Below are 14,125 nucleotides of genomic sequence, written 5' to 3'. Positions count from 1 at the left end.
CATAAGTGGGGTCCTTGGTACTCGCTGATCTTAGTCGTTTTCGTTCGGATGTTTCATTGCCAAATTAGGTAACATTAACAAAATATTTCCAAGAAAACCACCAAGCTCAAAGAGCACCAAGAACCATAGAATGGTTAAACAGCTGAGGAGTCTGAGTTCTTGAATGCTCAGTAATTAGACTGTAACCTTTTTTATACTGAGCAAAGCCTGATTGATACTTATAATCCAGGATTTCAGACAGGAACTTTGTAGTGAAGGACACAAACTGGGATCTTTTTCTATACAGCAGGGGTGTCACGTCCTCATGTGATGTACCGTGACTTTTTTCCCCTTCGCTAAATCGGGGATGGGGTGGCCAGCGTGTAATGCATCCAGCCCGTGGGCCGTGAGTTCGACATTCCTGCTATACAGTATATGAGTTCTCCTATTGCATGACGTGGTGGCTCAGTGACTAAGAAGCTGAGCTTGTTGATCAGAAAGTTTGGCAGTTCAGCGGTTTGAATCCCTAGCACCACGTAATGGAGTGATCTCTTGCTATTTGTCCCAGCTTCTGCCAACCTAGCAGTTCAAAAGCATGTAAAAATGCAAGTAGAAAAATAGGGACCACTTTGGTGGGAAGGTAATAGTGTTCTATGCATCTTCAGCGTTTAGTCATGCGGACACATGATCACGGAGATGACTCCGGACAGCATTGGCTCTTTGGCTTTGTAACGGAGATGAGCACCACCCCCTAGAGCCGGAAATGACTAGCACATATGTGCGAGGGGAACCTTTACCACTGAATTGCCTTATTTTCTTTCATTTTATTTATTTATTTACTGAGTTATTATTGATTCATTTTATAGCATTGACAAAAACTAACTGGGGGCATTTCTAAAAATAGTCAATTGGTTAAGAGAAATTTATTTATTTATATCCCGCCATTATTATTTTTTACAGATAACTCAAGGTGGTGAATATATCCAACATACCTCCTTCCTCCTATTTTCCTCAGAACAACAACAACCCTGGGAGGTAGATTGGGCTGAGAGAGAGTGACTGGCCCAAGGTCACCCAGCTGTCTTTCATGAGTAAGATGGGACTAGATTGACTGTCTCTTGCTTTCTAGGCTGGTGCCTTAACCACTGGACCAGACTCTCTGTTAGCGTTCTTTCATTATAAATATTGTATTTCTATCAATGTAAGTTCTGATTTACCAAATAAATTAGGACCTTCAGAAAGAGAAAATCCATCTGCTGAAGGTAGCTGGTGATGGTTGATCAAGTTCATCTCCGATGCCATAGAATCTTTAATGGAAGATTTTCAAATAGCGATGAAACCTAATAAAAATAATATTATTAGTTTAAAAAAATACAAAATACTGGGACTTGCTGATCAAAGTTGAATGCTTATGGAAAAAGAAATTTATTGTTATAGCAATTGTGACTGGAGCCCTTGGAACAATACTTAAAGGATATCTACAAATATTAAATTTATCAGATGTTAATTTTATCAAATAAGTCTGTCTTAATAATTCTTAGAACCTTGGTTAGGATTTGACAGCAAACAAAAACAAGCCTTACCGTCTTCCATGTGGTAATACTATAATGTGATTGTTTTCAAGCTAAGAGACTTTTAAAATGGATATACCTGCCTAAACTCATACTGGAAAGCGTTACTGTGAGATATTCATTTAGTCTTTCTCCATCCACAATCCATATGCCATTATCCATGAAGGCATTCTCAGTTACTGCTATTGTGGGCAGTGTTGAAAGAGAGCTGTTTTAGACTATGATAGCCAAAAAATTAGGAATTTGGTAGCACTTTTCTGACACATTTTATTTAAACATAATAACCTTTCAGGAGCTGTTGCTTACTTCCTCAGATGCTTAGTCCATACTGGTATAACATACTTCAAACAGATTCATATTTTGGTGGAAATATTCCACACTTTGAACAAACTCATCTATTCACTGCATTTATTAGCCTTCACCCATGTATTTAAGGTGTCTCACAGTCAAACATCAAAGTATTGGAAAATGCAAAGTTACTGGAACTATTGTGTTGGACATTAGAATGTCTGAACTGAGATATGATCTAACATACTGTTCACAGCAGGGGTGGGTTTCTACCAGTTCTGTCTACCTCTGTAGAACTGGTAGCTCTCAAGAGCAGCAGACATAGAACCAGTTCTATGTCTACTAATGTTTTTGCCCACCCACCCACCTAGGCTCTTACCTGATCTTTATTTCCTGATTTTTCAACTTCAGCTGCTGAACAAAGCACAGCTGCAGTTAAAAAAGCAGGAAAAGAGGACTGTTTCAAAGGCTGCGTCTCTGCACGCAGGGTGCTGATGACGATTTACAGGCGCGCGGCTCACAGTGTGCAGAGAAGCTCGTAAATCCCGAACCGGTAGTTAACTCTGTCGTATCCCACCCCTGGTTCACAGGCTCTGTTCTGATAATATTTATCTGACATTTCCAGCATCATGTATCTATTAATATTATATTAATATTGTATTATTACAGTCTATGTATTATAGAGAGCAATTCAATCATATTTATACATTTTGATCATGTGAACTACCTTTATCTCATTGTAAAGGCAAGGTAAACAATAAATTAGCAAATATTATAAAAATAATTTGAAGTACTCATTATTTCCAAGATATATATTTATTGATTCTTGATCAAGTAAACTCTATGAATATTTACTTGAGAGCCTAATAAATTCAACTGGCCATTGCTAAATAAGCATAACATTTCACTAGATATTAGTACTGCCATATTCAAGCTTTTTTCAATATTGCATCTCTAGCTGCATATGAACTACAATTCCAAACCTTTTGCAATCTTAGAAAAAAATCTGGGAGATGTAAACCTCACAAATCTAAAGACACATGATTTACAACATACCACTTTGGCCATGCACAGCTGTTTTATATTAAAATCATCAAATTAAAATTTACACAATTATACTATTACACAATTGTCTGTTAATACATAAGAAAATCCAACTTTCTTTGCACAACTATTTATCTCTGTGCAAGCTTTCTATTATTTTCCTTGTATCAATCTTTATGGCTTTTGCCTAAGAATTAAGGCCAAATTCTTATTAGTTGAGATTGCATCCTGAGTTTCATCACTATTAATCAAATTAATCTCACTTGGCTGGATTCACAAATTATGCCAAACCAAAGCCAGATAAACTACGTTATGGCTTAATATAATGTGTGAATTCAATCCATATATTTCAGTTTTGTTCACTGAAATTTATTGAAATGTCAGTCAATATTGTTAGAGTATGCAATCAAATTAATTCATATTTTTATCTTTGGACAAAAATATTCATAAATTAAGCATTTGCCTTAAAGCATTTATTAGAAAAGGTAAAAAAAATGGCTACAATACGTAAAGTGACTCACTGTCTTAGATGTACTGAGCATTACAATCATTGGCTTTATTTGTGTTCTGATACTTTATTGCAGCCTCTGTGTATGGTGTTGTGCTGTTGCCCATATTTTTTAATTTTATTCTAAAGTAAGATAAACCCATGAGAACTAGTGAATAAAGAATGACACTCTCTTAAAAGTTAAATGTGTCCCTTTATCAACCAAAAATAATAGCATTGTCAGGTGTCAGGACTATGTGATTATTATCAGATGAATGCCGGCCTAGAAAGTCTGTGAAAAATGTTTATACTAAGAAAGTAAAGACAAGTTTTATATTTCCTCTTAAAAGAGAAATAAAAGCATATAATCAACAGTAATGATGAGGTACTTAGTGATATTAATGTCAAATTCTCAGATATTTTTTTTAAATATTGGAGGAATGAAAAAGGATTATCAGAACCACTCTGGTTGGTGGAAATGGCTATTATACATTGGAAGTGGCTATTATAATAAAGAAAAGTCATTCCGCTTTTGTCAATAAAATTAATACTGAAAAGAATACTGAAACATGATTTTGCATTGTCAGTCGCACAAGATCCTATGCTTGTGAATCCATAATAATAATTTTTTAATGTTTTTTTTCCCTTTCATATTACACACCATGGCAAAACTTCACATTTTGGGGATCTGCAGCAGAAATATAAAACAAATATAAAATTTCATCAGGACACTTGCTAAATTTAATGAAAAAGTGATCAAAAGCCAATTTGAAAGTTTATATAATTATTACTTAATATTTAAGTAATCATCAATATATTTTGACAATGGGAAAAACAGTGCTTTGGCTGTTAATCCCCACAGATTAACGCAAATTCTATTTTTTTAAAAAAAGAAGTTCTTTATCACACAAATAATAATGCCCTGTTTTTCACTTTATTGCAAATTCTTGTACTAATTCATGTGTTAGTCAAAACTTCCAATAAGACAAAATGAATGAAGACAACACAATCAAAATTATGAGTTATCCAAACTACAAGCATTAGTAAATAGCAACTTACATCTGATATCTTGCTGTGTTCATAGAATTGGCTGTTTTGCATCAATTGAAACTCCTAATGATTTTTCGGCAGGAACATTTTTGTTTTAATTTTCACTTTTGCAGGATTGTTCAGTGAAAACATGACCACTTTAGCTGATTTCCCCACTCTTCATTGACTCATTTCTGCAATAGACAAAGTTTACTCATTAACAGTACTTTCTTTCCTGTTCTATCTAAACAGGCTTGAAATACAGGAACTTTATAAAACTGGATATAGCACAGTTCCTGGGCAGGATATGTTGCTTATCGTGATTGGTTGAAAATTCTTATTGGGCAGTAACTAAAAAGTATGTTAACAAATGCCACTTTATGCTTCTTTGAATGAGACAACCAAAAGGTGTATGAGATCAAGGCCTAGTGGAATTCCAGGTATTGAAAAAGGCAGAAAAGTGCTAGAAATAGAGCAGCTATGTTTATGTCTATTTAACAACTATTTAATTGTAACCTAAATATTTTGAAAACAAGTTATTTATCATCACAGTGATAATCTGAGCATAAGATTTACCACCAATATGAATGCTATCCAGAAATGCCAATTAAAACTTCTACAATTCCCGTCCACATGGCCACAGCTAAGAAATGTACACATTCATCTTGCACTGAGATTAAGAAAGATTTAGCCTAATAAATGTGTCCTAACCTCCAGTTGGTGAATGTTTATGTACATTTATTCATTCTTGCAGAACTCTTTAAACTATTCCTGTATGAAATATGTAAAGCATATCCTTATGATATCAGACCATCATAAGGACATGGCTGAATCAAACCAAACATGGATTATTCCAAAACATAGTTGCCAATTAAATTCCAGGTCAACAAGACATGAACAAAGTAGTACCTTTTTACTTCAGATCTCAAAAAACTGTTATTGAGAACAGACCTTAATAGAACGACTTCCACAGAAATCTATACAATTCATAATTTTACAAATGAAATCCATGCATGGATTCATATACCCCCTCACACACCTGTTAGCATATGGGGAGATAAGAATTATAGGAAAGGGGGAAAGTTAGCTTGATAACAGTAATGCCTGTTTCTTTCTCATATGTAAACTGATAAGATGGAATAGATTGGAATAGAATGCAAAGAAATCAAAATTACATATCAAAATAACATTTTAAAATATATTTTGGCATCTATCATTCCTACCATTTTGAAACAACCCTCTATAATTTTAAATGTTGTCTGCTCTTACACTCTATTCTATTTTTTTCATATGAATGCAATTAGTCTAAGTATCAGATAAATCCCAAATACTAACATAGTATTATCTTTTAAAATAAATTGCTATTTTATTTCAGATGTGCCTATTATAAATTACTGTTCCCATTACGCTCTTTCATTCCTTAGTCATTACATCTAATATCAGCTGCTTCTCAGAGTTTCTATGAGTTTCTCATCATGTGTACAATTGCTGTACACATAATCAAAATGTATATTTGCAAGACATTTTGTTTGCGATCTAATATATATTTTATGAATTATCATTAGGAAATAAATATGATAGTGGTAGTATGTTCCACATGTTAAAAAGTGAAAGGAAATATTGTGCAGAATGTTGGCTTGGTTTTCAAGGATAAAATCATTTACGACTTTCAAAAATAAGTGTAACATAAAATCTCTTTTAAACATTTACTGTATATGCTTATTTTATCCATTTAATCATTGACTTAACTATTGCTTCATCTCTTCAGTACTTAGGCCTTTAAAGTCAACAGATAATAATGTGAAATAAATAAAACCTTTGTCACCCACTGCTACATAAGATTTTACGTAACTCCCCTAAAAATAAGAAACCTTTGTACAGCCTGCCAGTAATAAATATTGTATCACAAAACAAGTAATGAAATCTGATTTGGAAAAACTGTGCTGCTTACAGTAATTGGCTAGATATTCAAGCCTCCTATGAAGGGAGCTGTTTAAGTCTGTGTTTTATCATTGTTATTATTGTTGTCTATCACACATTCTTCTATAGTTTATTTCCAGTTTTAAAAGTTGTGTGATGTTATCTTTGTTTCTTTCTGTGATTCTTAATTAATTTCAATACTATTCAAATTGTCTATTGATTCGGTGTATTCTAATATTTTGTCTGGAGTATTCTAGTCCAAGTGCCTTTTTTTTTTTTTTTTACTATTTATTCATTTTATATACCCATTTTTTCAAAGTCATTTTTTCACATATTGTCACTTGGCAAATCCACCCAAAGATGCAAAGGTGTTTTCTAGTTTCATGGCTTGATGTTGTTACACTAACCATTTCTTTTTAAAAACTTTTTTACATCAGTCTATAAGGAGACTCAAGGCATGTTATGAAAGTGATCTAGAAAGAAGGAACTTCAAATCGTTGGTTCTATTGTGAAGGCAAACTTACCCTACCATCACTGCATTTAATTTATCATGAAACAAAACTGAACAGTGGTTTTAGTGATTGGGATTGCAATGGTATTTCCAGTGCTGCATATTTATTTATTTAGAAGCATTTATATATACTGTAGCTGTTCACTTTAAAACCAACTCTTGATGGCTTACAACCCATAAAACAATATATACAATCATAAAATCAACCATATGACAACAACAGAAAAACCATATGGCATATAGTCCCCAGCATTGGCCACTTCCTCTTGGAGCAGAAGTGAATATTTCTGTTTTGGGGGTGGGGGGAGAAATATTAAGAAGACATGGATGTCTTAAGCATCTTAACTCTCCCTGTCAGGGAGATCAAGAGTTTGGGTCTGTTATACCTTGGCAGGGCTTCTAGGGCTCTACTATCTCCCTGGAACACTGCATTATGAAGCACAGGACACAAGACTCTGTGGTCAAGGATGAAGGCCCTTATGAAGAAAGGAACATTCTGGTGTGTAGAGAAGGTCAATGATAGAAGAGGAAATATATGATTCTTTGCTTCAGAGAGAATTGTTTTGGATACACACAACAATATTTGGTCTCATTCGGTCTGAATGAAGGTATTGGACTTGACTGTTATTTGTCTCACATAATTCAATCTTAGTTTAATAAATTGTGCTTTTTTGTATCCTTATGCACTTTAAACCATAGTGTGCTATAAATACTTGTAGTGGCTTTTAAACTGTGAATTTAACTCAGGTGATTGTTTGCAGTCTCCTTTATATTGATTTTCTTAATGAAAATTGGTACATTTCTATTTATATTATTCAGAGTATTGGATTGCAGGATCCAACAGGATCCTGGGATATATATATATTTACCTTCGTTCATGAGAGTACTGGATGTTTTACCATATATGTGTGTGTATGTGTGTGTGTGTGTAACCAAATTAATTCTTGAATAATATTTCCACAGTAAATAACCCGTATGTTCACATTGCAACTCAGCTAATTGCTGCTTTGGCTTATCTTCATTATTTCCTCTCCAGAAGTCTAAGAAAGAACAAGCTTTGATCCTCTTATATTTGACATCCTTTCAAATATTTAAGAGTGGTATCATGATAGTATAGCCATCACTTTCCCTTTCCCTTCATTTTTCATAGAGCTGCTTCTATTCCCCTGATCATTTTTATTGCCCCGCCTTTCTCTGAAACTTTGGGGGTCTAATCAATGCAGAATACTTTCAATGGAACTTTTAAAGTGGAATTATTATTTCTTACCATTTGGAAATTATCTTTATGTTGATGCAGTCTAAAATTGGAGTTGATTTTTTTGCAATGATAGTGCTGGCTCATATTCAGAGTGCAAAAAATGGTTATCCATCATTTCTGATTTTTCCAAAGTTTTCAATTTCCACTATATGTAGGACTATCATCTAGTTTACAAACTCTTGACTGAAGTTGATTTCAGAAGGCCATTATTATAGATTACTTTTGAAGAAAGTAACAGGTTCAATTCTATCATGCGAACTTTATAAAGGTAACCCAGAAAACATGAGGAAAATTGAAGATGTTTCCTCTAAAGAACTTCTGATTGACTCAGGTGACTATGTCCACATAGTTTTCTTGGCAGAATTGTGGCAGTAGTTCTGGAATGTTTTTGGCTTCCCAATTTAATCTATAGCACTGGACTTTCCTGATAATTTTCCATCCAAGTCCAACCCCGCTTAGCCTTTTGGAGCAGTGTCAAGATCACCTGGGTTCTACCAAATGCTGTCAATCTATTATAGTTAGGACTTAGCACATTTTCGTTATGCCTGGTTTGCGTCAATTGATTAAAAAAAAACAGGGCATAAAGAAGCACCTTCCGATTTTCATATTGTAGAGAATATTCATTAATGGTGCTTCATTTCACCATAGCATGGTAGGAGAGATCCCCTTTAGCAACCAGTCCTAAAAAACAGATAGACCTGACTGATGAGACATTGCTACATAATGTAAAGCTGTACATTTGTACCCAGAAATTATTGCCATTACCTTCAATCTACATGAGGGAATATAGGATGGCAGCTTTACTGTATGATCAGTGTATGAGCAATTCAAAAAATGAGCAAACTGTATCACTCACAATGAAACTTTATTAAAGGCTATATAACAATAAAACGAAGATTGCCATCATTTATTGTGCAGTGATAAGAAGTGTGAGTACTTTAAAATATTTGGCTATACAGTGCATCCATTCTGGCATTTATTAAGAGACTTGTCATAAAGTAATTGACAGTCCAAGAGATTACTGAAAAACTCCTTGAGGCACTACCTTAACACAGTTGTGGGTTTGTGTCTTCTGAGAATGATTAGAACTAGAACATTTCAAGCTGGAAAATAAGATCAGCAAGCAAGCTAAAATCAGATGCCAGAAAGTTAGAGCAGAAAAATATTATCTGGAAACAATAAAGATTAAGGAAGCACTGGAAATAATAAAATAGAAAATAACTACTATAGTCGAGAAGATCACCAGGTATGAAACTTGAATTGCATACTATAGGCAGAGTCTTTAATTTGAATCAAATCAGAAACATTTCCACCAATCCATTAATGGAGAGACTGCAGTGAACCAGCCAATACCTGACAAAGAAGAAACAATGCAGTTCTGGATGCAGCTATGGCACAACCTAAGGAATTATAATAAGAATGCAGCTTCTATAAAAGAGATGAATAAGAGTTTTTTAAAAAACTGAAATGAAAGAATGTGTGATAACAGCAGAAAGGGTGAACAAAGGGGCAATGAAGATCAACACCAAGTGAAGATGAACTGTATGATTTTTGGTTGAAACCTCTGACTGGTCTACACTAACTCATGGCCAGTCTAAAAAGAGACATAAAAATAAAATAGCAGGAAAAGTAGATAACAACACCTGACTATGTTTAAAAGCAGGAAAAATAAAGAAAGACACAGAGGAGTTAATTCTGGCTGCCCATGATCAAACCCTAAGCAGAAATGCATACAAAACTAGAATTGAGAAGATAGTTAGATATTTCTTGTAGATTTTCCAATGCACCATTGTTGCTACTTAGTCATGCTATTGCTTGCAATCTGCCTGTGTTTCTTACAGCAGCTAACTAGGTGATCCACTGTTTCTTCAGTTTCTTTGTTGGGAAGGCATTTGCTATATAATGTCCTCCCTGCGAAGAAGCTGGAGAAACAGTGGATCACCTAGCTAGCTGCTGTAAGAAGATCACAAAGACATTACAAGCAGTAGCATGGCAAAATAGCAATAATGGTGCATTGAAAGATCTGCAAAAGTACCACACGCCTGTAAGCAAAAACTGGTGGGACATTAAAATAGAGAAAGTCGTGGAAAATGAAAAAGCTAAAGTGATCTGGGTTTTTAAATTCAAAAATACAAGCACCTGGTGCATAACACCCAGACTTAACAATTATCAATAAAAAAGACAAAAAAAAATCCGGATAGTGGACATGGCAGTATCTGGAGACAACAGAATAGAAGAGAAAGAACTGGAAAAGATACAAAGACCTACATATAGAAATAGAACAACTCTGGCAAAATAAAGCAAAAGTAGTACTAATAATAATAGGTACTTTGTTTGTAATCCCAAAACAACTTAAGCACCACTTGGACACCATTGATATTGACAAACTCATCCTCAGTCAATTGCAAAAGGCAGCTTACATACTGTGATGATACTTTAATACCATCTGACGTCCACATCTCCCTATCCAAGTCCTTGGGAAGGACTCAATAGGTGGATAAAAATCCCAAATCCAGTTGACTGTGTGAATGAACCATAATATTCAAAACCAAGCTTTGGCTATCACTTTTATTTCATAAGGATAATTATGAGATTTATGTAGAATCCAACTTTTCTTGGAAGTAAAAGCAATCTTGACGCTAATAGTTTGTAGCATTGTTTATTTTTTTAATATAATAATCATTCCTTTTTAAAAAAAACAAAAAAGCATTTGAATCCTAGGAGATACCTGGCCAAAAATTACTAATATATTCTCTAGTTCCAGATGGGAGATACAGGATTTAGAATGATATGTGACTGAATGTCCCTACTAGATTTTATTTCTACTTCTCATTCAATCCTATGGACACTTGTAATCTATTCCTATTATCAGTTGCTTCTCAGCTTTACAAAGATTGAAGTCAAGGTGAGCCTAGGTTATTTTAAAGATCAGGTTGAAAAAAATAAAGACATGATTATATTTGAAAAAGTAGAATGCAAACACAATATATTCTTTAGTGGAACATAAAGTGGAGAGGAAATTTATTGGGGTTGGGCAATAGTCTGGGAATATTTTAAGTTTCCATTCGCTCAGGAGCAACATTTGATCAGAGGGATTTTTTGTTATTTTGTGTTTATTCAAAACAATTGTGTCAGCTTTGTCCTATTCCATGTTCAAAACCAGTTTAATCTGAACAGTGGGAAAGGGATAGTACTTTTCACTGCAGCTGAGGGCAGCAAGCTATTTTGGAGATGCAATGTTCAGCTATGTAGCCTAGAGTTGTCTACCACAGATGTCAGTCCTTCACATTTGCCATTATAAATTATTACTTTTTATTTTTTTTAATGGTAGGGCTGTTCATCAAAAGCAAGATATTGTAGTTGATTTCCTATTATTCATATCATTAACTCTCTGATCCTTTTTAAGCTTAGTTCTTATATACTATCTCTGCTGTCAGAGATATTCCAGTGCCAGTTTGAGAAGTCAATTATTCATAAATAGAAGAAAGTGGGTATCTCAGTTTACCTCAGTCTTTTCTCCTTTTTTTTGTTAGTCTCTTAGCACATTTGCAGACAGCAGGGAGGGAGGGAGAGAGATCTGGATCTTAGAAATGGGGCACAAAATTAGCATATTTCTGAACAATATGCGAGACTTGTATCATTAATCTAGGATTCTGCCCCAGGGAATGGATTATAAATCTGAAAGTTATAGCATTATCTGAAACTAACAAATAACCTAATCTTCACATTTCAGAAGAAACAAATTCTGATATGTTCCAGAAATGATATAGAACATATTTCATATTTGTATTTAGACACCTGCTATCTCTGTTTCAATTTTATATCCAGTTGTGAATTCTGTATTTACACGTTGCTTTTTCTTGTTTTTCACCTGAGACAACAATCATACTGCATGGTATTTTCTTCTCTCAATCCAGTCAACTACCAACTATGACTGAATCTTGAATTGTACAATTCTGACATATTTGTTTCCAAATTCTTAATGCTTTAGCCCTATCCCCAACCTACCACTTTTAAGCCTTTCATATTAATTTAATTGAATTCACAACCTTGACAACATTCCTTCTCCTCCAAATACACACTTCAGTCTCATCTTGTTTTTAATATTTCATCTTGGAAGGTAGCTCTTTATTGTTTCTTGTTGATTGCTAGTTTTATGTTGGCATAATCCACTTGTCTTTTCTATTTTCTCTCTAATTTCTCATGGAAATGGTGATTGTGCATTTGGGAAACAGCAATGCTATTCCAAATATTTAGAATGAGGCAGATATGATTATGAATTAAGATATGCTATTTTGTAAGACTGATGTTCAGTCTGATGAGAATAAATAGGAAGATGGCAATTTAAATGAAGCTTCATTTTAAAACAATATTGTATTAGAAAAGAAGTACATAGGAATGTTTCAATAGAAATGATGAAAAAAATCACTTGGAACAAAAAAGGTAACAGAGGAACATTATGGACAATTTATAAATTTATGTAGGATACTTAAAGAGAAAATAGGGAACGTTTTCTCTCTCACTGAAAATACTAGAACCTGTGATTTTTCTATGAGACTGAAAGGGAAAATTTCAGATAAATAAAATGAAGACAGTAGTATCTCACACAGTAGTACTCACTATTATACTACATAGTGATGCAATGCTACTTTAATAAGTTCTCCACTTTCTCAAAAAGTTTAAAATAATAACATAAAGCTAATTATGTTTCCCCCCCTCTGCATGTATTAATAAGCCTTATTTATTATAAGAAAATATGCTTTCTGGGGATTTAAATGACTCAGTACATAGTATTTAACATTTTTATTTTCTAATTATGATTGAAAACATGTTCTAATTATGATTGAAAACTATTTTTTCACTAGCTATCCAAGTTTTTTCTTGAATAGAATGCACTTAATTACCATTTATTTTCAAACATTAACCTCAAAATTCACTAGAAATTACATAGCTTTTGATATATTTAAGTACTGGATGGAAAACATATCTCAGTAAAAACACTTTTAATATAATAAAAGTAGGTCCAGACAAGTTTCGTTATCATCTGTAGGGCATTTCATTCCTTTCTGAGGAAAATGAACTCTAGTATATCAAAGACCACTGACCCAGGCTTCGTCAAACTTCATGAAACACAAATTTATTTTAAAAGCAAAACCTATTTTAATGCAACGCTGGGAATTACTTGCATTCCCAGCCAGAACTAATTATAAACAGTTCCCCCAGGTAACAGCATGCCTTTCAGTGCTGTAGAATGCTGCCAAAAAACAGAAGTCCAATTAAATATAACATAAACCAACCAAAATCCCAGAAAAAATCAACCAGAATTCACAGAGCTTCAAGAACTACTATTGAACTACTTTGCTCCCTGGAAAGGTTTCATCATTGAGGTCTGACTTTTATCCCTTATGGGAGGGGCAATCACCTCCCACCCTTACTCCTGAGTCGCCCCTTCTGCTTTAGCTGCTCTCACCTTCTAGCAACTCTGTGCACACGCGCACTGGGAACAGGCTCCCCTGGGTCCTCTGCTTTGCTGCTGCCAGACTCTGAAGGCTCCGAAGGCAGTACCTCACACCCAGATGGTCCTGGCCCCATCCCTGCATTGAATGCAGGACCCTCGTCCAATTCCTCTCCAGACTCCCTGCCTGGTTCCCTTTCTTCCTCACTGTCCGACTCCGCTGCTGTCTGCACCAGCTGATGGCGAACCACAACAACCACTGCAAAAATTAGTGGTATCCCCAAAGAATGGAGGAATATATAATTAGGACGTTATATATTGTCATGTTTTCCTATATCTTAAATATTGTTAAAACAGAATAGTTGAATAACAGGGCTCTCAATAAAATACACAATATAGCAGAATTATCTTCACTTGCAATTTTACTGATAGTGATAGCAGGAAAACAAAACAATCAGGTTAGAAGTCATGCAACATTCTTCCTGGATATCTCTCACAGATTATGAGGAAAATTCTAAAACTTATTGCATGTAAATCCGTTATAAGAGCTATAACAATCAGCACATTATTTTTTAAACAATAA

General features: G+C 34.3%; 1 protein-coding gene across 1 annotated transcript in view; it reads right to left on the bottom strand.

The window, feature by feature from the left end:
- The window catches only part of NR1H4 (nuclear receptor subfamily 1 group H member 4), a 34,063-nt gene extending 29,400 nt beyond the window's left edge, over window positions 1-4,663 (bottom strand). The window contains exons 1-2 of the mRNA XM_087968161.1: window positions 4,429-4,663; window positions 1,197-1,319 (exon numbers count right to left, since the gene is read on the bottom strand). Coding sequence (XP_087824287.1) covers window positions 1,197-1,281 — 85 coding nt within the window. The 5' untranslated portion in view covers window positions 1,282-1,319; window positions 4,429-4,663. The remainder of the gene's footprint in view (window positions 1-1,196; window positions 1,320-4,428) is intronic.
- Window positions 4,664-14,125: the final 9,462 nt, after the last annotated feature.

The sequence above is a fragment of the Notechis scutatus genome, chromosome 6 (assembly GCF_049901735.1).
Source record: "Notechis scutatus isolate UNSWTSFEM ecotype Mainland chromosome 6, rNotScu1.2, whole genome shotgun sequence".
Classification (NCBI taxonomy): domain Eukaryota; kingdom Metazoa; phylum Chordata; class Lepidosauria; order Squamata; family Elapidae; genus Notechis; species Notechis scutatus.
The sequence above is the reverse complement of the archived record's forward strand: the minus strand, read 5'-3'. Positions and strand labels throughout refer to the sequence as shown.